This window comes from Monodelphis domestica, chromosome 2, assembly GCF_027887165.1.
Source record: "Monodelphis domestica isolate mMonDom1 chromosome 2, mMonDom1.pri, whole genome shotgun sequence".
In the NCBI taxonomy this organism is placed as follows: domain Eukaryota; kingdom Metazoa; phylum Chordata; class Mammalia; order Didelphimorphia; family Didelphidae; genus Monodelphis; species Monodelphis domestica.
Window position 1 is genome coordinate 80,679,860 of NC_077228.1, and position 25,424 is coordinate 80,705,283.

Below are 25,424 nucleotides of genomic sequence, written 5' to 3' on the forward strand. Positions count from 1 at the left end.
CCCTCAACTCCTCCAAACCCCCATACAAACCTCACTTTATCCCCCATTTTTCCAATCCTCCCCCTCCTTTCCCAATAAATATTACAATAAAGAGGAGTTTACTAAACATCCTACTAGTCCATTAATAAACATTTATTAAGCACCCACCATAGTGGGCCAAGGACTGTGCCAACTGCTAGGGATACACAAGAAAAAGGCCTTACTACCTTCAAGGAATTTACAGAGTAATAGGGGAGACAACATGCAAACAATTCTTCATAAATAAGTTATATATAGGATAAATTAGAAAAAACAAGAGATAACCCCTAGACTTAAAAGGGATTATGAAAGACTTCTCATAGAAAGTGAGCTTTGAGCTGGGGCTCAAGGGAGAAGTAGAAAACTGCATATGTGAAATATATATTAAAGCTAACATTTTCCTCCCTGGTTTTTAGCTTTTGTTCCCTTGTATATGCTGGAATCAACTAAGTCTACAAAAATATTTAGCAATTAATTAACATAAACCTTGTTATAGCATTCCTTTTAAAGTTTTTTTTTTCCCAGAAATGTGTTCTTTTCTGTGAAGTGCTATATCTATTTCTACATACTTTCTGTTTTTACCCTTAGGAAATATCAGCTTTAGTCATCAAAAACCGGGACCTGAAAAACCAAGTTCCACAGTAACATGATTATAATCTGGGGCAAATTACTGAGCTGTACCAATTCTCAGTTTACTGTCCTATAAAGTATAGGGAAAAGCCTTAATTTATAGAGTTAAAAGGTCCTGAAGTATATAATCTGGTAGCCTCAGATAGTAAGAAAGAAGTAAAATAGTTCCTTAACATAACAAATTGTGAAAATCTCATAAAAGGAACCTTAGATATCATTTAGTTCTACTTCCTCATCTTACAGGAAAAAAGAAGGTTAACAGGGATTATTAAGTAGCTTGCCTAGTATTCATACAGCTAATCTGTGGCAGAGTAAGGAAACTCCTAATAGTAATTAATTAACTACTCTATATTTCAAATGTTTGAAATCATGAGAGTTGGGTTTACTTAGTGCACATCATGAAAGAGGTATTGAGACTTAATTTTATTTTGTTTGCTCATGTCATTTCTAGGAACTTAGATTTCTCCAAAGGCCACCAGGGGATTACAGGAGACAAAGAGGGACAACAGTGGCGAATTCGCCAACAACGCTTGATTTCTATAGGCAAATGGATTGCTGATAATCAGCCAAGGTATCCCTAAGGCTTCTAGTGTCCTTTTACCTGCCTGCGCATTAAAGATTGTTGTTGTTTTTTTTTTTAAGCTTTGTTGAGGCAGTAATTAAAAGCCCAAAGTTAAAGCTGATGCTATAGTATTATCAGTTTTAACCAAGGATCAGTTTCTATCTCTTCCCTCCTATCCCAACATAGTTGTTTCTGTGCATGGATGTTTTCCTTATTCCCAAACCTAGACTTGTTCTGTAATGTAGAGACTTGCATATAAATATGACTGCATCATACATACTCCAGAGGTACAGTGATGATATGTGGAGAGGGCAGAGGGCACAGGAGGTACATGATGACACTTGTAGGAAGTAATAAAGGATAAAGAGGCGTACTGACTGGGACTCCTTTGTTAAGTCTTCCAGACACGCTCACATTTGCAGTAATGAATGCAATTGGGCTACACTGATTGACTGTTGGACCCTACACACTGTTTAGTGATTACTTAATAGGTTTGTATCTTTCACGTATGGATTTATTTTTACTTTTCTTTTAGGCTGATTCAGTGTGAAAATGAGGTAGGGAAATTGTTGTTTATCACAGAGATTCCAGAGTTACTACTAGAAGACCCCAGTGAAGCCAAAGAGAACCTGGTCCTTCAAGAAGCCTCCCTCACAGAGTCCCTGCCTGCGGATGGGAGTCCGGGCCTAAAATCTGTGCTCTCTACGGGCAGAAGTGTGAGCAACAGCTGCGACACCACGGAGAAGCCCATGGTCACCTTCAAGGAGAACATTAAGCCTCGAGAGGTGAACAGAGAGCAAGGAAGAAGCTACCCACCCAAAGAGGTGAGAAGGGACTATAGCAAAAGCATAGCAGTTACTAAGAGTGATGGAAAGAAGGACAACAACAAGAGGAAAAATGAGACCAAGAAATGCACCTTAGAGAAGTTGCAGGAAGCGGGAAAGCAGAGTGTGGCGGTGCAGGTAAGACACATGTGAATAAGGTGTAGAGGAAGGACTTGTCACGAGACAGAGCTTTAGTTGTGCCTAAGCCTGCCCAGTGGCCTTCTGCTGAGCTACATGGGGGAGAGCTGGCTTTGGTACTGATCTTTCAGGGCTTAGGATCTGAGTAAGATAAAGATTGAAGTCTCTGCTTAGAGATTGGATACCATTGTTACTGATTATGTTCCATTTCACCTGAATCTGGTTGTTTGATTTAAATATCTAAGCCTTCCACTGCACCAACAATAATAGTACTACAGTACTACATCTAGTAGTCTCTTTGGAAAGTATGAATACTGTATATGGGTACTATTATAGTAGATATGCACTCTTCCCCTTTCCATTCCAGATAGAACCCCCAAATTCCTATAAAAATACGATTATGTTAGAGCTCTTGTAGTCTCTTTACACTCAATTGTTCAAAGTTTTTGTTGAGAGACCAAATACTTGACACATTCCCCACTGAATATAACTGAGAGGACATATTGTTATAGGTGGGAGTATACTATCATGACTAGGTTAATCTCAACTTGTCTTATACAGATAGAGTTTTAAGCTTTAATCCCTTAAACCTGCACGAAGATTTTTGGGACTCCCTATACTGCTTGTTCTTTGAGTTAAATTAAAAAAAAAATTTTTTTTTTGGTTGATTCTTATCACCTTCATTTCTTATACATTTGCAGAAATGAAGGTAGGTGTGTGTGTGTGTGTGTGTGTGTGTGTGTGTTTTTCTCTTCCCCAGAGAGCCATCCTTTACAATAGCATTTAGGGTAGAGAAAGTTGTAGCATATATTGACTTAGATCTTTTTAATAATGCTAGTTTATTCACTTTTGTAACAAGTTTAAAATAGGACTAGGAACCATGCGGTTTAGTGCAAGGTAGGAATAAGGGAAAGAACTTAAGCAAGCAAAGGAATAGGAGAAAAGACAATTATATGACTGCAAAGCTGCAACTTTCCCTCCCCCAGGTCCAGTCTAGAGGTTATATCCCTTTTTAAAATTTCCTAACCAACCTACCTGTAGCTAATGTTTGACAAAGAAGATTCCCCTGAATCTCTAGTTCTCTGGGCTCTAGCTAGGCTCCTGTCACCAATAAATCTTTCTTGGGGCAAACCACCAAGAATCTAAAGTACCACTTTGAATGAGAGGTTGAGGCTGGGACCCCCTGGTCTGACTGTTTGTGCACATGGTGATGATATCAGATAGAAGATATTGGTGTTGGGAGAAGAGAGGGAAGTAGCTGGTAATTGGAGCTTGATAGTACAGAATCTACCATGAGCTATACAAGAAGCAGCAATGGGTAGTAAATAGGACGTACAAGATAAAGAAGCAGGTGAGGTCTGGCCCTCTCACTAGCTGGTCCTTTGGCAAGGCAGTGCCCCCTTTCTGAACCTCAGTTTCCTCATCTGCAAAATGAGCAAGTAGGACTAGGTGACTTATATATTGTCTTCCATTGCCGAATCTCTGATCTCTCAAATCAGTACAAAAGAGTAGAGGATTTCTTCCCTGAGGCTTCTCTGCATGAGTAATATGATTGGCTTTATTCAAAGTACGATGATTCCTATAGAGTGAATTGGTGTCCTAATAGTGTGAAATTCTTCTGGGCGTTATCTATTTTCTTATTCTAAATGCTTGTGAATTAATTTTTTTAAATTCTATGACAATAATGCATTTCCTATAGCAAACATTTGGTAAATGTTTGTAGGTTTTAAATGTTAGAGCAATGGCCTGGTTTTAAATAATTTCTTCAAAAGTTGATCCTTCTTTCTTACCCTAACTTCTAGTTTCTTATTGTTAAAATGAGAGTTGCCAATTTGTTAAAATGAGAGTTGCCAATTTGCTTTATTACCATCATTTCAGAAAATTTTTCCTGTTACTTCTCTTTTGTTGCAGGTGAAATCTCAGACTGAGTTAAGGAAGACCCCAGTGTCTGAAGCTAGAAAAACACCTGTAACTCAGACCCCAAGTCAGGCAAGCAATTCCCAGTTCATCCCTATACATCACCCAGGAGCCTTCCCTCCCCTTCCCAGCCGACCAGGTAAAACTATTTTCTGGAATCTTCTTTTTTGAGGGCAAAGAGTATTATCTTTATCCTTAAAATTTTCTTCATGTTATTTGATACTCTCCCTTAGCTATATTAGACACTTAATAAATGTTCATCATGGGACAATGACTCATCTTTTACTTAATTCCAATTGTATGAAAATGTATTCTTGAGGACAAATTCAGGTTCAGTTCTCTATAGCAAAATACCAAAGCTGACAAGTATTCTCTTATGTATTTTGGAGTTGTGTTTTGTAACATTCCTCTATGTACTAACATCCTTGTATCACTTAGGCTTTGCTACCCACAGATAGTTGGATCTTCCTTAGAAAATATGCTGGAGCATTTCCTGCTTAACATTGTTAGAATTGAACAATAACAAAACTCTTGGAAAAATAGCTTCCTAAAGAAATGCCCATACTCTATATGTAGTGCTTAAAAATAAGTTGAAGACTGACTACGTGCTGCCTTTATCTCATTAAGACATTTCATCATGGATCCTAAAGATGAAAAATGACAGAATGCCCTTTCTTACATTGTTCTGCATGACAATATAAAGGTTCTTTTCCTATAGCTAAGCTATCTTTCTTTTTCTATTTTAAAGGGTTCCCACCCCCAGCATATGTTATCCCCCCTCCTGTGGCATTCTCTATGGGCTCAGGTTACACCTTCCCAGCTGGTGTTTCTGTCCCGGGAACCTATCTTCAGCCTACAGCTCACTCTCCAGCAGGAAACCAGGTGCAAGCTGGGAAACAGTCCCACATTCCTTACAGCCAGCAAAGGCCCTCTGGACCAGGGCCAATGAACCAGGGACCTCAACAGTCACAGCCACCTTCTCAACAATCCCTTTCATCTTTACCAGCTCAGCCAACAGCACAGTCTACAAGCCAATTGCAGGTCCAGGCACTGGCTCAGCAACAACAGTCTCCTACAAAGGCTGTGCAGGCTTTGGGGAAAAGCCCTCCTCATCACTCTGGATTCCAGCAGGTAAAATTGCAATGGAAAGAGCTATGGTTAAATCAAAACACCTAAAAATGGGAAGAAAGGGAAAATAGCTGCAGGTATTATAAGTAGGCTAAATTAAAATGGTAATTTTTATAAGATGTAGCTTTCAATGAAAGGGAATAGTGAGCCAGTCAGTAAATATGTATTAAGCACCTGCTATGTCCTTGGCTAAGCCCAGGGGACACAAAGAAAGACAAAAGGCAGGCCCTGTGGGAAAGGAGGCCCTAGTCTGATGGGGGAGACCATGAGCAAACTAGTAAATAGACCAGCAGGCTCCATAAGATATCAGTTGGAGATAACCAATAGAAGGATGACATTTTATCTTATATAGGTTCTGGTCTATCATGCTTGTCCTTAGCTATCATTCTTTCTTGCTGCTACCAGATTTTTTTTTCCTGGTTTTTTTCTTGTAAAGCCCTTTGGGGAATTTTCTCTATAATTTGTTTGTGTTTGGCAAAGCATGAGGAATGGCACCATTATCTCTCCTGATCTCAGGGTATTGAATGAGTGATATTGACAGCTGCAGACTTTGCCATTCTTACCTGTCCTAGAGGCAAGAAAACTCCCTAGCCTCCAAAATGGTTAGGGAACAAAGGCAAATTTCCATGTGTGAGCTTCATGCTCTAACAACAAGAAGTATGACATAATGGGATCTCCGGACTCTGCCAGGGGCAAGAGAGAGGTACATCACCTTAATCAGGCCCAGTCCAGTGCATCTCTGTGGGTCTCAGCTTGCTCATTTATATAATTCAGTGGCTGGACTAGATAATATCTTTGGTTCCCCTTCCTCTAGCATTCTTTTTTTTTTTCTATTTCTAGGAAGGTTAGCATACTGAAAAGCCAATAAGATAATCAGTAGAGTAGAAGGCTCTGTAGTCTAAAATATTATAGATTTTGTAGTTTCCTTTCTAGTCATGAAGCAGTGTTAATGTTATATGTTCATCTTTGCTAAAATCCATTTCATTTTTAGTATCAGGCAGATGCTTCCAAACAGCTGTGGAATCCACCTCAGGTCCAAGGCCCATTAGGGAAGATTATGCCTGTGAAGCAGCCCTACTACCTTCAGACCCAGGACTCCCTAAAACTGTTTGAGCCGTCCTTGCAACCTCCTGTAATGCAACAGCAGCCTCTAGAGAAAAAAATGAAGCCTTTTACCATGGAGCCATATAACCAGAATCCCTCAGAAGTCAAGGTCCCAGAATTCTACTGGGATCCAACTTATAACATGGCTGATAATCGAGCAGTGATGACCCAGCAAGCAAGTGTGGACCGTCGGGGCAAAAGGCCACCAGGTGTCTTTCCCTCTGAGCAGGATCCCGTCCCCAGGATGCCGTTTGAGGTGAGAATACTTTCACACCCACAGCCTTTGTTTGTGGAGAGCTCTCCAGTACTCTTATGTGGAAAGCTGCAGAACAAAGGACATATTTCCTTCTCATTTACTTAGAAAAATGAACTTTATCCAATTCTTTTGTTTGGTGCAAAAGAACTGATATGCTGGGATTTAGTGATGATTCCATCACTCAGATTTGATTGCCATAGTAAAGATGGTCTAGCAGAAAATCTGTTTGTAGGGTACATCATCTTAGAAAAATAAATATGTGACATGGTACTAGCCAAATAGGTTCTGACTTGGTTCAGCCCAATAGGGCTGACTTGACTATTGTGTAAAAATAGGATTATAGGGTCACTTCATTTTTTAAAACCAGAAATTATTTCTTAATAGGGACAAAGTCAACTGGTTATTTATGACTGCCTTTCTTTGCCCCCTCTCTTGCACAGACTATATTACTAGGTCATTATACATGACTAAAGGGGAGCTGCTCCTGCCCTGCTAGCTCACCTGCTAGGCCCTGGGATCCATGGCATGTTTTTAACTTGACAGCTGTAGCCCCCTTCCTCATACCATCAAGGCAATGGCCTGGGTTTCTGCTCAGTGCTTGTTGTCTTCTCTCTTTCTGTATGGTCTGTTGTCTTGTTCTCTGCTCAGGATCTATCACTGTAGTACATGACCCCCACTCGCTAGAACCCTTTCTTCTTGCCTAATAACCTATGCTTATTTTGTTTCAGTTTCTTCTTTCCCCCTTAACCTTCCCTGGCTCCATTTCAGCCAATGTTCTTCCTCACACCACTCCTGCTTTTCTCCCCTTCTCCCTTACTGTGTCTCACTGTGCTCCTTTCTGTCACTAGGACCCCAAGAGCTCCCCTCTGCTTCCTCCGGACCTGTTAAAGAGTCTGGCTGCCTTGGAGGAAGAGGAAGAGCTGATTTTTTCTAACCCTCCTGATCTTTACCCAGCTCTGCTGGGGCCTCTCGCCTCTCTTCCTGGACGAAGCCTCTTTGTATGTATTTGACATAATTCTGCTGCTGCTTGCTCTAACGCTGACTCCTTTTCTGAGACTTTATTTGAAATCCATAAAGATTGAGATTTCTTCTTTCTTGGGGTTTCAAGCAAAACTTCTTTATTATCCTTAGACCTAGGAAGGAAAGAAAGCATGGAAAACAAATTTCTAACTCAAAATCCCCCCACCCCACCCCACCCCCCAAATATTCAATTCACTTTAGCTTGGATGAAACATTACCTAAAGTAGTGGATATGATATCCACAAAGAATTATTGTCCTTCACATGCAGGTATGACACTGCTAAACTCATTATTTAGATGACAGTTCTCTTTTGAACTTGAAGCTTATTTTCACTCTTAAGGAACAGCAAGATTCACCAAATGCATTCCTATATCACAAGAAATTTGTATTTTGCTCTAGATCAAAAAGGCTGGGGGAGAATGGGTAGTGGGGAATAATCTTATTTGTAAATATCTTATGTGATAAAATAGAGAATAAATTGCTAGTTTATAAACAGCTATAGATTAAATGTCAGTTCATGCAATCTTTATTTTCACAAAATTTACTTATACCTCCCCACCAGTCCAATTTTTAGAAAAAAGAATTATGGAGTTATTTATAAAATTTGATGTATAGTCAGAGGCAATATACTGCTCTAAACACTCTTGAGAGTTGAGATCCCTATGCTTGTTATCATACATATAGAAGTTGCTGGTGACTTTTGTTTAAATAAAAGATTGAGCCCTACTTGTTTGCCTTTCCCATAGGCCAAGAGCAACAAAACCTAGTCAGATTGAACAAATGATTTCAATCCCAGGAAAGTAAAAATTGAGATCCATAATACCAGGAGCCCTGCTATCCCACCCACACTGAAAACCCCTGCAGAATTTTCTGATTGAGAGTGGGCAAATCATCCATTTAGGCCCTCTCATTTTTCATAGACCATGGCAGCAGTCTTTAGGCCAGCTATAACAAGCAGTCACCCAGCAAGCATTCATGCTACCACCCCATCCAAGAATGAGAGGAGGAAGTGTCCCACCTCACAACTAGTCATTCTCTTTCTTCTATTGCTTTATTTTCCTGTTCTCCCTCTAAACACCCAACCTTTCTATTCATTTGTTTCCTAGGGGCTGGCATCCTTTTAACCAAAAAAGGGTTGAGATGAGTGTTTGTCTAATTTATTTTGTTGAATCCCTACCTTATAATATAGTCTTCCCATAGCATTTAAAACAAAAATGCTTTTGACCCCAGAAATCTTCACCACTGCATTCCAAACTTAATTGTTACTTGATGATACTTTCTATCTAAAAGTGCCTTACATGTAGGTGCTCCATAAATACTGATTTAGCATATATCCAATGAGAGTGTCTTATTTTATATTTTTTATTCAAGCTATGACACAAATAATTTCTTAGGTCTGATCTAATTTTTATGTCCCAGTTTTGTTTGTTTAACTAAGTTAGTTTATCTGTAAAGGGAGCTGGCAAATAGAATGAAAAGTGACCCTATTTTCAATCATTAATAATAATGTTATTTGCCAAGAATTCAGTGAACCAAAAAATATTGCAGTAATCCATTGTCTGTTGACAACTGGTATTAATTTAAATGGAGCTATTATTTTCTTTACAATTATAATGTACTTTTTCTAGGTGCCTAATGATTTGATATTTGCTAAGAGGCCAGTGCTAGATTAAATCTTCTGATTTGTGAAAGTTATATTTTAAGGCTCTCTTTGTATTACAGTTTTTAACTGATATTAATATGTTGGTATCAGAACATTAATTTTATTTCCTAGTTTATATCAAGTTCTATTAGTTCACAATTTTTCTTTGTGGACGTTAAACCTATTGTAAGATAGATTACCTAGAAGATAGAATGAGTTGTGATGATGTAATAGCTTTTGCCTTCTGCTCAGTAACATTTAAAAAGTAACAAGGGCAAAAAATGCAAGAACTAACTTGACGAAATCTTTCTTTTTTTGGGTCCCTGAAGAAGTCCTTGTTGGAGAAACCCTCAGAACTCATGTCTCATTCTTCTTCTTTCCTATCCCTCACTGGCTTCTCTCTCAATCAGGTAAGCTAACTGTTAAGAAATGGGGGGGGGGGGGGTTGTTTGTTGTTGTTTTTTCATGTTATAGAACCTATTTGTATTGTTTTTACTGAATTTTTCTTCCTCATTTGATGAGCACCTTCTAGAAATTTTTTCTCCCTCCTTAACTTTTCCTTTATCTTCCCCATTTGGACCAGGTTAGAGGTTCTTACTGAACCTCCAAGAGCACTTTGGCAGTTCTCATTAATGTAACATTTGTAATTATGACTTTGTTCTACAACCAAAGAAATTACTTACTTGCCTTTTGTGACTGTATGGTTCTTCACACATGTTGATAGAAAGGGGAAAATTATTACATTTGTGAGGAAAAATGTGTCAGGGTCTTTGTGCATACATACAAGTACATTCACCCATGAAAGCTGTATGTTTATAACTTGAGTTTCTGTTTTGTAATCACTCAGGAAAGATACCCAAATAACAGCATGTTTAACGAAGTATATGGCAAAAACCTAACTACCAGTGGAAAAGCAGAGATTAATCCCTCATTGACTCACCAAGAAACATCATTATACTCTCTTTTTGAAGGGACTCCCTGGTCTCCATCTCTTCCTGCCAGTTCAGGTAAGAAATACAAATTCATTACAGAGATATTTTGTGCACACATTGAACTATTTTATTAGGCACTATATTTATTTATAATAGAATTAAACTGTGTTTAGTAGCTATGCAAAACTAATTATGAAACCAAAGTGAAATGAGATCATTTAAAAAGAAGAGTTCCTGAGACTGAGAGATACCTGATGTTTTCTCAGATGGCAAAAGCTAGTGAGAATCAGCATGCTTTTAAAAAAAAATGCCTACTATGACCCACACATTGTACTAGGTGCTGGGAGATACAGAGAAAGCACTACCACTGCCACCGCCACCACACGGCTCCCTGCAAAAAGGGCAACAAACCTAATACCTCCTCTCAGAGATCAATATATATAAGAGACAACTCCATTTATAAATAATGTACAAAATAAAAGAAGGTAATTTTTGGAGTAAAGCTCCTACAGCAGGGAGAAATTAGAAAAGAGCTCTGATAGAAGGTCAAACTGGAGCTGGGCTTAAAAGCAGAAATACTCCTAAAACTTACCAAGATTACCAAGAAGGCAAACCAAGGATTAAGTTGCTACAGTATGTAGAGGCAAGAAAGCCAATATTGAGTCCCTGGTCCTATCCTGCCTGCTTGGCTGGGATATATGGTTATAAAGAAATTTGTCAGGTTTTGAGGTATTTGTACAAGTTTTCAAAAGTACGGTATTTCAGCTATCCTATTTTGTGGTTGTGGATACTAAGCTATTTATATGAAGATTGTTCTTAAAACTAAAGAAATCAGATTCATTCTGATCATATCTATATGTATTTACATATATTTTGTGTTTATGTTCTATTTATATCTAACATTTTAATCTGTTACCAGATTCTGATAAGGCAAGTTTGTGTTCCTTGACTTCCTAATCAAATGCTCTCATTCATTCCCAGTTCTTTAGGTAGGACTGTTCTGGAGGCAAGAATTTAACCTACCCCTTCCTTACTCCTGACCCTCAAGACCTCTGTGATTTCAGTGTTCTCCAATAAAGGAAAACTGGTGTGTTTGTGAAATACTTAATTCTGTAGTTTCTTGTATTATTATTATTTAATAGATCATTCAACACCAGCCAGCCAGTCTCCTCACTCTTCTAATCCAAGTAGCCTGCCAAGTTCTCCTCCAACTCACAACCATAATTCTGTTCCATTCTCCAATTTTGGGCCCATTGGGACTCCTGATAATAGAGATAGGAGGATTGCAGATCGTTGGAAAACCGATAAACCAGGTGAGAATTGATTTTCATTTATTAATAATATCCCTAAAGAGCCACTATTAGAATCTTCCATACTTTCACCTGGCAAATAATAAAATTCTTAAACGTCTTTCTTTCTTACCTTAGCTATGGGTGGATTTGGCTTTGATTATCTCCCAGCAACATCCTCATCCTCTGAGACTAGCTGGCATCAGGCCAGTACTCCAAGTGGTACCTGGACAGGCCATGGCCCTTCCATGGAGGATTCCTCTGCTGTCCTTATGGAAAGCCTAAAGGTGAGTATATTCCAGGAACAAGGAATAGACAACAGAATATTGTTTCCTCCTCAAAGTGTTAATCAGTAGATTTTTATAGGAGTGGTTAATATAAAGCACATATATGGAAATGTTTTGGGAACCACTGATCTGCTTCATGAGTCTCTTGGGAAAGTTTCCTGTTGGGAAATCAATTAGTGACAAGGTGGGATGAGGATTTCATTTCTTTCCAGCTGGAGGGGGCTGGGGACAGACACATTTGGTCTAAGTTCATTCTGACATGGTCTGAGGACAGTGCAGTGCCCAGTGTCTCGTGGGGGGTTTCCTTGTAGGCTTAAAACTCATAAAATTCATTCTTCATGCTCTTAGGAGACTGAATTTAGCCAAGAATCTATTAGATTACACTTTCACTTTTATTGGTTGGTCAAATAATAATAGGTCTAATGAGAATTTTTTCCAACAAGTTTGATTGCCTTGGTAGACACTCTCCTTCAGGTCACTGAGAGAGGCCTGTCTCTCCTAACGAGATCTGTGTTTTTCAGTCTATCTGGTCCAGTTCCATGATGCATCCTGGACCTTCGGCCCTGGAGCAGCTGTTGATGCAGCAGAAACAAAAGCAGCAGCGTGGACAAGGCACCATGAACCCACCGCACTGAGGCCAAGGTGGCAGCCCTGGTGAACAAAGGCTCCATGAACCATGGCATGTTGGGTTTGCAGGACTGGCCCACACAGGAACCTGCGGGTGGCAGCCCTCTTTTCTGTTTCTCGCTGTCGAGAGGGTGTAAGTGTTCCACCAGCCCGCTGAGTGTGCACGAAATGTTCGCAGTGCAACAACAAAAAAACATCAGGAACTCTCCTGTCCCCCCAGGGCCCACCGGGAGGGAGAGAGGAACTGCTGTTTGTCTCACTCAGTTACCTGATGTCACCGCCTCTCACCTTCTCCATCGTGCATGTCCCCAGCCACATGGGAAGGGAAAGCTGAGAACGAAAGGCAGATGGGAGAAGCCGATGGGAACTTCTCGATCCTTTTTTCCTCTTTGGGGAATAAAATAGGAATCCATTAATGATTGCTTTGCTGACTGAGAATGTAGTTGAAATTATTCCTAAACATCTTTATTATTATTACTCTCAGTAGTAAAAGATCACACTGAATTCTTCCATACACAGATGTGCTTCTAGTCAGTGTGTAGCGATGAAGGCCTCGTTCACTGCTCGTGCTCGAGGTAGTAGTGACAGGATGGGGGAACGTGTCTCCTCAGCCAGGGGAAGTGTTTCCAAAAGGAGAGCACGTGACCTCCCCCTTCACTCAGAAGGCTCTGGCTGGCCCTTTCATGGCCTGGAAGATCCAGCAGGAAATGCCCTTCACCCTGTCGATACTCTGAGCCGCAGTCAGGGACAACAGTGTGTGCGCTGGGCTGCGCTGGACAAGCAGGTGACTGCTGTAGGGTTTTAAATTAACGTTTCTGATTCCTGTACATTTTACAGTAGCATAGCAAGCAATCTCACAGAAGCCAGGCTAGTCTGTCCATTCATGGCCTGACCCATTTTAATAGCTAGTAGAAGCTTTCAGTGTGGTTTTTTTTTTCCCGTTTTGTTTTTGTTCCCCTATCCTCTTCACCTACCTTCCTCCCACCCCCAGATTTCTCCCTTTACCCTATGCTGGATGCTAGTAGTTTTTATTCCTAATGTACAACATCTCACCAAGAAGCAGCTTGGGGTCCAGCAGGTGGGGGCCCACCCCAGAAGATGGTCCAGATAGACAGGAAGCAGCAGCGTATGCACAGCCCACCAAGGGGCGCAGGCCCAGCTGCCCAGGCCCCTGCACAGCGCCAGTTCCCAACCCTCCAGCTCTACAGTGAAACTCAAGGCACCATGGACCTATGCACCTCATGTACACGGAAGAAACAATGCACTGTGTTCTGGAAAAGGTGCAAAGAAAGGGGAATAAACTTTACTTGATATTTATTGGGGGAAAGAAGACTGGAAACTTCCTCATGTAGAAAAAAAAGGACAACTTTTCTGATAGTCATTTCCTGGAAAAGTAATATTTTATGGGAAAATTATGGAAACAACCTAAATGTCCAATTGCTGCGCTGGTGATAGGATTTCCCCCCTCCCCCTGGGTTTTGTTTTTTTTTCCTTTTTCAATGGGTGAGGGTGCATGTGTGCTTGCACACTCACACTCACACTCACGTAAATATGAGGTAGTTCAGGACCTCAGAGCTGGAGCACAGCTGCAGAGCAGAGCCAGGAGCCCGGGCATCCCCAGAGTCCGGGCAGGGGGAAGGATGCACATTGCTCAACCCTGGGAATGGTTGACTTCCCCCGGTACTCGCAGCATTAGCGCTCTGAGTTTGACAAGATGTTTTGTTTTTATTTTTGAAAGGTCTCAAAAAGGGTCAAGCCTCCCTCCCACTCACCCCATTCCCCACAGTGGCAGTATGAAACCCTCCGTGCTTCTCTCCAGCCCTCCCCTCTCTCTGCTTCTTCCCCCTCCCCTCCTGCCCAACCTCACCCCAGTTTGTGTGTTTGAGCTGTGCATCCAGGCAGCTGCAACATTCCAGTGTTTGAAACGTCACTGACTCTTGCACCCTAGACAAGCTAACCAGGTTCACCATCTCACTCCTGGCAGTGCCCGACAGTCCCATTTCTGCATGAGAATCTGGTGTTTGGAATGTTTTCTGATTCTTGGGGTGGGGCTCCCTACCCTATCATACTCACTGTGGAGTGATGAAGAGGGGAGGGGACCCCCAGCAGAAACTGGTTTGTGTAGTAAGCTTTTCTTTTGTGTTTTTGTCTGTCTGTGCAAGACATGCAGCTGCTGAAATCAGCTTTGCCTTTAATTAAACCATGTTCTCTCCAACCAAACCTGTGTGTAAGATGCCATTTTTTCTGCCTTCAAAATTAGGTTTTTTTAAAGCCAACATTTTTTTTAATTGCATGTACCATTTAACATAGACTTCAAAAGAACACAATTAAAGTGTATGAAGTGTTCCACAAAGGTGGTCACAGCCACATATATTATACACATGAAGATTAGGTCTATTTTAATGAAAGCTAAAGGATGGATAAAGAGAAACTGGTTTTCAGGATATTTGGTTTAATAAAAAAGGGAGGTGATTTCAAAGGCAGGATTCTACCAATCTTACTCAAGTCTTTACTTTTAGATGGGAAATTTAAATGGCTGACCTTGGTCAAGAAAACTATCTCTTCTGGACCTCAGTCACCATTTATTTTTGCTTTTAAGAAGAGATTGGACCTAGATGATTACCTCCAAAGTCTTTACCTATTTTAAATACAGTAATCCCATGAAGTTATTTTTTGAAGAACTGTCTTTCCCTAAATTAAAGCTATGGGAACAATTAAAGTGTAAAAGCTTTGGGTTGCTTCCCTTACTGCTGTTTACCCTTTCTAGAAGCAGTCTGTTAGGCCCCCACTTTGCAAGCTAAGCCTCAATGTGATTTAAACCAGAATTGCCCTTTTTTTCTAACCTAATGGTTGAGTCATAATAACATACCAGCAAAAGGCAAAATGCCATCATTCTGGCTCTATCAACTTAGTTTTGAATTTGCATCTGTGGTGCCATTTTGTTACAAACACCTTTCTAACTCAAAAAACATTGAAGAAAACTTCAAATTTCAACCAGAATAAGTGAAAAAAGGACTAGTAAGCATGAACCTTCAGCTCCAATTTATAGCCCTTTGGCTGGTTTATTTTAAAACTACATTAGTAAACTGATGTTTTACAATTGCAGTCCATTATGTGAACACGAAAAACTTTGAGATGAAACTAACAGATTTGAATTAGCCCATCTGCAAGGAGAAACATTTAAAAGATGAACAGTTGAGTTTCATGACAAAGCCAGGGAAACAGAAAAAGAAAAATGCCATGAGGATGGACCAGGAAGACTGGGGGTGGTAGAAGGAACCCTGGATTCTACCAGATAATGTGGCTAAAAGCAGACAAGTCAATAGCTTAAAATCTGTGAGACTCACTAAAATAAGAATACTCCAGCACTTGGAGGTAACCACTCCGCAAACCCTCAAGGGCCATTGGAATGCAAAAGAGGAAATAGATGGTAGATAGCTGGAAGACCTACTTTCATTCAAGTCTTGCTTCAGAAACAAACTGGCTTTGTGAGCCTAGGCTAGTCCTTTAATCTCCATGCTCTGGGCAATTTAAGACTATAGAGTGGAGAGGATCTTGCATTGGTAGAGGGAGTTTCTTCCCTTGGAGTTCCCCGTGTCATTGAAGTCATAGGTTCAATTCCCTATACCTATCTCAGACTTGTATAAGCTACCGCTTGAGGTGATTTTCTGAAGAAGATGCCGTGTAAATTTTAAGGCATCATGTAAATGTTAGTAGCTAATACAAGGATTTTAACCTAGAATACTTCGTCTTCCTAAGAATAGCTTTTTCTTACTATGTGGCTTACAATGCCATCCATGTATTTGAACCTTCAGGAACTGGACTTCTGATACTTAACACCCTTGTGGACTAAGAGGGAAGGAAGAGATGCTAGGCACTGATGTTGTAAAACAAGGACTCTGATGTTTCCTGATATGATCAAATGCCTTGTTCCCTAGAAACACCACTCATTATCCAGGTCCCAACTACTTAAGTAACAGGATTTTTAATGAAGGAGTTTAAAAATATCAGATAAAACTTTACAAGGAAAGTAGGTTAACATTCTCCAGCTGGTACTGTTTCTCAGGACATCCGGCTGTTGTGCATCTTTGAAATGCTTAGAACTTGTCTGTTTTTCCAACTTCTTTGCCTGCCCTGAAACTTCTTAGGTTTTCATGGCCTGGCCTTCTGGTCCTGTAGCTGCACATTCTTCAACAAATGCTTTTGGGAAAATGCCCACTTTCCCATTACATTCTCCTTCAAGCCAGTCATCATTCACTAGGATGAAAAGGAGAGAAAATACATACTGTGTAGAAACAGTTGGGAAATTGCCATATTTAAGTTCTTGACATGTGAGGTACAAAGGTGGGCCAGATGTGAGAAAGCAAATCCAGAAAGAGCTATTAAGAAAAGGCTTCAAAAGGCAACAAAGTATTAATGTGGGAGAAAATGAAGAAAATGCTAGAGAGTAATGCAGATATGATGGAAAATTGGTTTAACCACTTAACTTTGCCATCATAAGCAAGTTGACCCACTCGGTGGACCTCAATTTCTCCAATTGTAAATATGGCAGTTAGATTATCTCTAAAAGTCCTTTTCCAGATTTAAATTTATGTGGTGGTGAACTGAGCAACAAGCCTTTGTTGATTGAGTGTTTCACCAGTAACACTTGTTACTGATATTGTTTGGTTCCTAGCATAGCCAAGATTTAAATTTGGGCACAAGAAATTACTTGTCAAATAAAAACATAGGTACCAACCAACACCGAAGAAGAATTCAAATCACTAATCATGTTCGTTAGCAGAAAAATTAAATCTTGTTGCTGACAAGTACCAAAAAGAATACATTTGGTTTTGTTAGTTAAGAAATGCCCTTTTCATTTTAATCAATACTGAAAATTATCCTTCATTATAATGCAATCTTTGGGATTTAGGTTGTAGGATCCCGCAATAAGTATTCTTTTGGTGCTCATTAAGTCAACATAGGTCCAAGATGAACCTGCCTGCTTAGTGTTGAATTTTTTAAATGAATTTAAAAAATACATTTTTTGCTTTCTATATCACTTTCTCTCACCCTTTCAGCAGCCATCCCAAATAACATTTTTAGAGGAAGATAAAAACATTTCAGCAAAATTGATGACTAGAAAACTGAAAATCAATACCAGATTCGTGGATGTTGAACTCCCCTTGATGTTCTACCAAATTTTTTCCTGACTTGAAATGAACTGACATTAATGACTAATAACCACAGACACTTGTTAAGACTGATTTTTCTACTATCCCTAGTATGGAGATGCTCTAAAATCTGTCTCCTGCAACAAAAAGGATAAAAAAAAAGGCAGCATTTAGGCTGTCTCAGTCCAGTTGTGCCATTTCATTAAACTAAAATGGCACCAGGATTTTAGGGTATGCGTGAATGAAGGGGAGGGGATGAAGAGAGGGATAAAAAATAGAAAAATGAACCTTTTGAGATCATCTCATCTAACCCTCTTGCTTTAGACATACAGAAACAAACACTAATGTTATTTCCATCAGTTACTTCATTTGTCTGACCTAAATAATGTTTACATAACACTAAAATCCTCCTCTGAAGCCACATCGTGGCTTGGAGTGGACCCTGGGCTCTTTCTCAAAGGTTTAAAGAGGCTAGAAGGGCTTTGAGCCTGGTGACAGATTATATTGGCTGTCTCAGAGCTAGTCTTGCTTAATTTAGAGGCCCCAGTGAGGTTGCCCTTTGCTGATGAACTTTTCGGGTCCCAATAACTTGAAGACCATGACCAACCACAGTTAGACAATGTTTTAAGGCTTCAAAATGCTTTGCTCACAAGAGCCTTTTCAATACAGGTGGTCTGAGTAGGGTTCATAATTTGCAAAACTTGAAAAAGTTTCAGAGAAGCAGTTTTTGTTTATCTTCACATAGTAAAAGATTTGAATTTGGGCCTCCTGAGTCCAGCTTCAGTGTGCTTGCCACTTGCTTATACTGCCTCAAGACCAGTGATTTCTCCGTAAACATAAATCACAAAAATTTATCACCAGAAGTTAACCTTGTGATGAGCTTTTTTCTGAATTGAGCTAATTTAGTCCTCAGACAAAAATCATCTGCTACAAAGGGCAAACTGCCAGACTCTTCTCTCCAAAGAGTTCTTATGTTTAGGCAGAGTCCCTCTGAGAGTACCAAGTGACAGAAACCTTTCAGCTTTACTCTGTGAGGTACTACAAGCATTGCTATCTCCATTTTATAGATGGGGAAAACTCAGGCTTGGTAATCTCAGCCTTGACTCTAAATCACAGTTCCTGCCCCTTTTCCAAAATCTTTGCCTATCCCCAAACATCCCAGGTTTTTGTGGACGGGTCTTCTGGACCTAGGGCGGTATAGTCTACAACCAAATCTTTTGGGAATATGTCTCTGTGATTTCACCTGTTAAATGAAAATGCTGACTCAGGGGTAAGTCTCTGGAGGCCCTTCCAGCTGTAAATCTGTGAACCCAAGATTTGCCTATGTTCATACAGCTCTGCCAGAGAATTTAAACTCAGACCTTGACTCCAGATTCATCACTCTACTACTTGCCTCTATACTCCTTACGAAGGTATTTCTCAGAAGTAGGGTGCCAAATAATTTTAGTTTACTACTACTTGTTTCTTGTCTTTCTTTTTTCTTAAGGCCAACAGAATTAAGATGCTAGGGTGACACAGCCAGGAAGGGTCCAAGGCCAGCTTTGAACTCAGAAAGGACTAGTTTTGACTTCAGGCCTGGTACCTTGAACCCTATGCCACCTCACTGCTTGTTTGTCTTTTCCCAGAGCATCCAGGGAAAAAAAGAAGTGACATTGTTCATGCTAAAAGGCTTATTGTAGAAAATGTCCCTGGTTGCTGAGAACAGTTTTCATCTGGAAAAGAAGCTAGAGCTGGGTCCTGAATCCCCTACTATTGGCCATATGACCTTGGGCAAATCCCCTCTTGGGACTTAGATTCCTCCCCCATCAGAGAAGGGGATTGGTCTAGATGATGTCGAATACTATTCTAACTCTTGGGAGTTTATGTAACTGCAAGTTTGCTTGAGGATTATCTGTTCAATACTAAGCACTTGTCTCCTATGGGTCACTGAGTGTTGTTCATTGTCGTTTCAGGCATATCTGGCAAAGAGCTGGGGTCCCCCTCCAAGCCACAAAGAGGCTCCAAAGGAGAATTTTTGTGCTGCATAAACATGTGGTATTTGCTTGGCAAAGATACTGGAGTGATCTGCTATTTTCTTTTCCAGCTCATTTTTACAATGAAGAAACTGAGGCAAACAGGGTAAAGTGATTTGCCCAGGGTCACACAACAAGTGTCTTAAGGTCAAATTTGAACTTGGGTCTCCTTGACCCAACCTGATGTTCTATCCACTATGCCACCTAGCTGCCCCAGATAGCTGAGTATTAACTATATAAGCTTTGGAAGGACTACCGATTAAGGTATTGGAGACAAAGATAACTTGCCTTTTGATAGCACCAGGATCACATCTCCAGCTAGAAATTCTAGGTCCTCCGGTTGTGAAGCCTCATAATTGAATAGTGCCAATACTTGGCTTCCTTCTTTCTGTTGAGGTACTGTTACATGGATATTGTCATTTGATGTTTCTTTTTCCTCTGGTACTTCTGGAAAGCCTTGATCACCCTGGAATATATCAAAGATCCCATTTACCCCCGCTTTTGAACTTGTGTATACTCCATCTCATTAAAAAGAAAAATGACCATATAACACCAGTGTTCATACTTGGGACACCCAGTCAAAATAGCAGGTGGGTTGTGACTTTAGGGCAGATTTAAAAAAAATCAGTCATTGAAAATATTTTATTCCTGTCACCTTTCCACAAAGAATATCAGTTTGTATGTGGTTAAAATGGCATTTTATGAGTTTTCTGAGATAGTATTTAATTGGGAACACTGGGAGGACTAAAAATGTTGGGCTTGGTCAGAAGTTCTAGTTTCTAGTCCTAAGGGATTTGTAGGCAGATATGGGCATGGCATGGGCCATACCAAATGAGAAGGGGTAGATGGGCTGCAGTCTGAATCGATGGAGGGAGGGAGTTCTCACTAATGAAATCCAAGATAACAGTTATTCACCTTTATGAAGCACTTTCAGGTTTATAAAATGCTTTACATGAATGGTCTCATTTGATCCTGACTACAAATCTTTGAAGCAGGTTCTATTATTATCCTCATTTTATAGATGAGGAAGCTGAGGATCAGAGAGGCTTTCATTATAACTGAGGGATTGTGATCAAAAGACAGGCCTGAGTAAAAAAGTCTTCTTGGTTTTAGGAGATGGGGATTTGCTCACTCCTGGGGTTTCAGTTTGTGCCATTTACATTCAAAGAAGGAAACTGGATCCAAATGATAACATTTATTTTATCAGGCCAACTTTCCAAGCTCAAAGATAGCCAGTGAATGGCTCTTGTCTTCCACTGGTATCCTTGCTATATCAAGGGAAAGCCTCCATGCACACTAGGTAGCCCCTTTCTGGCAAACTTAGAGAAGACAAAAAGTTTCATGGAATTGACAGACATAGATATGTTGCTATCTGCATCAAGAGGAAGAATAACCAATATCCTTAAGTTCCCAGATCCATTTGAGTATTGGAGTAAAGCTTTCCTCTTTCACCAGCCCCAATTCTAAATCTATTTCTTCTCATTTTATTTGCTTTTTAAAAAATGTCTGCCCTTTAAGTGTCTTCAAGTCAGTTCTTTCCACATCTTTTGGGGACGAAGGGTGAGAGATAGAGGAAGGAATCAGAAAGGAAATGTTTTCTTCCCTTGGTGAGTGTAATATATTAGTGTAATTCCTGGCTTGGTCATCTGCATTTATTTCTAGTTCCAGAGATAGATAGCTTTCAAGTCATGGCTCTTTATAGGTAATAGGCTAGAAATGTGGCAACAAAAAAAATAAAAGGTGGATGATGGGAAGAACTTTGGTTTAGGTTTCTCAGTAACATTTTCCATCTCCTAGACAATGAACAGGAGCCATGTGTATGGGTGGGCATCAATGGATAGTAGGCCATTGACAACTCTGTATCAGGAGCTAGAGTCCTGGGGGAGGGGGAGGGCTTCCTCCCAACTGGTGCATCATGAAAAAGGAAATTATCCATGGGTGAACCTCAAAATAATGGCTGTGCTTGGTTCATGGAGTCAAAATAGGGGCTTAGCTTCAGTTGAAAGGAAATAATTTAAAAGCTGGTGTCTTTAAAAAACAACAACCTACTTGTAGGCTCTTGGTTCTCACCTCCCACAAAAAAAAAAATAGGAGCAGGACTTGGGTTTCCAAATATATGAATCACAGGGCTTAAATCAATAACAGAAACACTGGTAGGCCTAAAATGTTGGCCCCTGTTAGGAATTTGAGTTTCTAACCCCTGGAGATTCAAAGGAGAATGCAGACAAGAGTCACAGAAAAAGGGAATGTGTGGATGAAAGCTGCAATCTGCCCCACTGGGGCAAGTATTCCCAGTATTGAAATCACTTTTGTTGTTCAGTTGTTTTAGTCACATCCAATTCTTTGTGACCCCATTTGGGGCTTTCTAGGCAAAGATACCGGAGTGGTTTTGTCATTTCTCCAGTTCATTTGACAGATGAGTAAACTGAGGCAAAGTTACATGACTTGTCCAAGGCCAACCCGCAAGAAAGTGTCTGAAGTCACTTTTGAATTCAGTGTTCCTGCCTTCAGGCCTGGTGTTCTCTCCAGTAAATCCCACTAGCCTAATAACAATGTCAGAGAAGAGGACACCAGAGCCCCTGAGGCCACTCCTCAGGCGCCATACCCTCCCCCGCCCCTTCCCCAGGGCTCTGGGAGTTATTACCAGGGGAGACAAGGGCCAGCACGGGAAACAGCTGCACATGCGCGCCTCAGCCGAGCACCCGCCCCCCCCCCCCACCCTCTCCCCTGTGTACTCACCACCGTGCTCTCACACCACAGGGTCAGGCAGTAATTCTTCACTTCGCTCCACGCTTTCTTCATGTTTTCCTCTGAAAGGGTCACGAGGCCTTCGTTGTCCTCCGGCCGATAGCTAGTGAGGGGTCAGAAGCGGGAGGATGTCGGCCCTCCACCGCCTGCTTGCCTTCCCTCTCCCTCCAGCCACTGGGACCCACCTCAGCTTGGTGTGCGCAGGGAGCAGCTGCAGCTTTTTGCACACCATGTCCAAGACCTGGGCGTAGGAGAGCCCGGGACGAGTCTCCATGGCCACTGTGTACTTGTAGTGCACTTTGAGGGTGTAAGGCGCCGGGACACTGAGGGCGAGGTCCTGCTGGAGGAGGAAAGAAGAACACGTGACTCGGAGGCAACTCTCAAACGAGGCCCCGTGGCCCCGGAAGCGAATGGCGCTCCCTCCCAAACCTGGCCTAAACAGCGGATGTCGTGAAGTCGTGGCTCTGGAACCTTCAACTCTTCTTCAATCGCTGTCTCCTGTGGGAATTCTCATGGGACAGAACCAGGTGCAAAGTAGGTGCTTAATCAGTGTTTATTATCCAGGAAACCAAAGCTTTCATCTCTAGGAAATGTGTTTGCAAATGGATAGGAAAACTAAAAAAAATGTTTTTAAATGGCTGGGGAAACTTCCTTTCCAGGACTTGTTTCAGCTCATATACCGGGTAGGAACTGAGAGGCTGGAGTTCTAAATCTGCTTCAGCCACGAAGTCAGTATTTGATTTTTTTTTCAACCCTTACCTTTTTTCTTAGAGTCAGTACTGTGTATTGGTTCCAAGGAAAAGCAGTAAGGGCTGGGCAATGGGGGTTAAGTGACTTGCCCAGGGTCACACAGCTAGGAAGTATCTGAGGTCAAATTTGAACCCAGGACCTCCTGTCTCTATACCTGGCTCTCAATCCACCCAGCTGCCCCCACTATTTGATCTTGGAAAAGATATTTCCCTCCTGGTTCCAGATCTCTCATCAGACAGCCAATGGGGTTGACTAAAATGGATTCTAAGCCCCCTTCCCTCAAATTTCCTAGGAGGCTGGGACTGGCTTTTTGATTCCCTCCTCTCAGGCCCTGTCTTAGAAAGCCAGTACTGGTGCCCAGGGCAAACTGGCCTATCTTCCTTCCAGATGAAACCAGAGAAGGAAAAGCCTTACCATTTGCCCTTCTTCAGTTTGCTTCTTGCCTAAATGGGGCAGAGAAAGAAACAGAAAACATGAGTGAATGCACTGCACCTGACTAGCACCTATCTTGTGCTATCTATTTAGGAAGGCAGCAGTCTTTATTTCTAATGAAAGGCTTTTTGTCTACTTACCTTTGGTGGTAAATGTAGGAGACATTTGTTTTTGAAGCTTAAGCCACTGTGAGAGCATGTTTCAGTATGAAAGCTGAATTGAGAGTGAAAGAAAGTAGCCCCAAATCCCAGATTTTCCTCTTTCTCCCTGTGCAATTGGGCAAATCACTAACCCTCCCTTAGGGTCTCTGTTTCCTCTTTTATAGAAATGAGGGATCAGGCAATTTCTGGCCTCCTTGACTCTAAAACAGAAGGGCAAGGGCTGGGCAATTGGGATTAAGTGACTTGCCCAGGATCATATGTCAAGGAAGTTTCTGAGGCCAGATTTGAACCCAGGTTCTCCCTACTCCAGGCCTAGTGCTCTATCCACTAAGCTACCACCTACCTGCCCCTCAAATAACCTTCTTAAGATTCTTTCTCTACTCCAAATACTCTACTTTCTCTACTCCTTGACTTATTAAAAAAGTTTCCCAAAATGGTACAAAGAGGACAGAGAGTTCTATTCTCCTGTCCAAGAAAATAGAACTATTTTGATGAGCATAATAGATTATTTCAGCCCTTCGGAGTTCGAAAATTATGCTTATGCCTTAGGTTTCCAATAGGAAGCATTAGGCCCTTTTCAGCTCTAAAATATTAGGATTTTATACTAAATATATAAGTAGACCCAGCCCCTGCTTTCAAATAATTTATGGGTAATAGATATTTAATATCAGACTAGCTTTGGAACTCCTAGAATTTCATAGAATCATTGATTGCTATCTAAAACTGACTTGAGAGGTGTCTGGTCCAACCCCCTTATTTTTCCAAAGTTAAGAGAAGTGACTTGCCCAAGGTCACAGAGGCAATTGTTTATAAAACAGTCAGGTTTTGATCCCAGCTTCTCTCCACTCCCCAAACCCAGTGTCCTTGTTATTTTACCAAGTTATACCTTCTTGACATTCATGATCTGAAAATGAATCAGGCAAGTATTTTTAAGTGCTTACTCTGTGCCAGGCAATGGTGGATTAGCTAGAACCTAGAAGTCTTTGGCAGACCTGGCAGGGAGGTAGGAAGAGCAGCTGCTTTAAGTGCTTCAGGGAGTCTAGGAGACTATGTTCAAAAGAGAAGAAGATGCTGGTTCTAAATGTTCATGGAAAATTGTGAACATTACCCAGGTAGTGCCTCCCAGGGACTTGGACTCAGAGTCAGGCAGAAGGTCAGTGTAATTGTTGGCTGTTGGTGCCTTTCAGGGCTTGGATAGAAGAGAATTTTTCTAGAGGGACACTCACCTGGGAGCAATTGGGGCTTTATAGGAGCTCTGGAATTGGGTGGTGCTGGGATGTCAGAATCTGGAGAGGCTCCCTCCTAGACATGAAAGTGAATGACAGTCAGATTTGTAGATAGAGTTCTAAATGAGAGACATTGGAGATACTCCTGGCTAACAAGACCAATCAGAAATGATTTCTAGTAGTTGGAATAATAAGAAGAAAAGTTGGAAGTTATACTGGGGAGGTTTGAACTGGGAAAAACTGCAAATGTGGTAGCATCAAGCACCCGAAATTCCATCAAATGCACCCTCGATGTTCCCTGATGGGGCTAAATCAGCTATAGCAGAAGACATCTGGTGTGCAACAGAGTGCTCCTCTGTGCCATGGGATTATCCATGATTCTCAGGAGCAGAGCCTATCTACCCGCTGCAAAAGGAAATACTGCCACATATTCTCAGAGGGAACATAACTTCTCAAGGCATTTTCATAATCCAGTATCCAGAGACAAACTGTTTCCCAGGGGAATGTCAGCGCCATGACGGCCCAGGGTTTTTTTTTTTGTCTTTTTATCCCCAGCCCCAGATGAAT

At 41.0% G+C, this 25,424-nt stretch overlaps 2 protein-coding genes and 1 long non-coding RNA gene across 18 annotated transcripts in view; 2 read left to right on the plus strand and 1 right to left on the minus strand.

Annotated features, from left to right (window-relative positions):
• SMG7 (SMG7 nonsense mediated mRNA decay factor) overlaps positions 1-14,595 on the plus strand; it is a 130,495-nt gene extending 115,900 nt beyond the window's left edge. For 6 of the 13 annotated variants that reach the window (XM_007480938.3, XM_007480937.3, XM_056815630.1 and 3 more), the window contains 11 exons: positions 1,100-1,219; positions 1,746-2,172; positions 4,084-4,228; positions 4,838-5,220; positions 6,209-6,577; positions 7,426-7,575; positions 9,570-9,650; positions 10,088-10,247; positions 11,315-11,485; positions 11,600-11,748; positions 12,270-14,595. In XM_007480938.3, coding sequence (XP_007481000.1) covers positions 1,100-1,219; positions 1,746-2,172; positions 4,084-4,228; positions 4,838-5,220; positions 6,209-6,577; positions 7,426-7,575; positions 9,570-9,650; positions 10,088-10,247; positions 11,315-11,485; positions 11,600-11,748; positions 12,270-12,383 — 2,269 coding nt within the window. In that variant the 3' untranslated portion in view covers positions 12,384-14,595. Of the gene's footprint in view, positions 1-1,099; positions 1,220-1,745; positions 2,173-4,083; positions 4,229-4,837; positions 5,221-6,208; positions 6,578-7,425; positions 7,576-9,569; positions 9,651-10,087; positions 10,248-11,153; positions 11,268-11,314; positions 11,486-11,599; positions 11,749-12,269 lie in introns of those variants that run through there. The other 7 variants (XM_056815631.1, XM_007480940.2, XM_056815632.1 and 4 more) reach the window with 4 other exon arrangements.
• Positions 14,596-16,341: 1,746 nt separating this feature from the next.
• The window catches only part of NCF2 (neutrophil cytosolic factor 2), a 38,476-nt gene continuing 29,393 nt past the window's right edge, over positions 16,342-25,424 (minus strand). Inside the window, exons 10-15 of one of the 3 annotated variants that reach the window (XM_007480946.3) lie at positions 24,858-24,933; positions 23,453-23,481; positions 22,474-22,625; positions 22,280-22,391; positions 19,829-20,006; positions 16,342-16,632 (exon numbers count right to left, since the gene is read on the minus strand). In XM_007480946.3, the coding sequence (XP_007481008.1) occupies positions 16,520-16,632; positions 19,829-20,006; positions 22,280-22,391; positions 22,474-22,625; positions 23,453-23,481; positions 24,858-24,933 (660 nt within the window). In that variant the 3' untranslated portion in view covers positions 16,342-16,519. Of the gene's footprint in view, positions 16,633-19,828; positions 20,007-22,279; positions 22,392-22,473; positions 22,655-23,452; positions 23,482-24,851; positions 24,934-25,424 lie in introns of all 3 variants that reach the window. The other 2 variants (XM_007480945.3, XM_056815634.1) reach the window with 2 other exon arrangements.
• LOC103099218 (uncharacterized) overlaps positions 22,628-25,424 on the plus strand; it is a 43,946-nt gene continuing 41,149 nt past the window's right edge. For both annotated transcript variants that reach the window (XR_008916121.1, XR_008916120.1), the window contains exon 1: positions 22,628-22,822. This is a non-coding gene — a long non-coding RNA (uncharacterized LOC103099218). The remainder of the gene's footprint in view (positions 22,823-25,424) is intronic.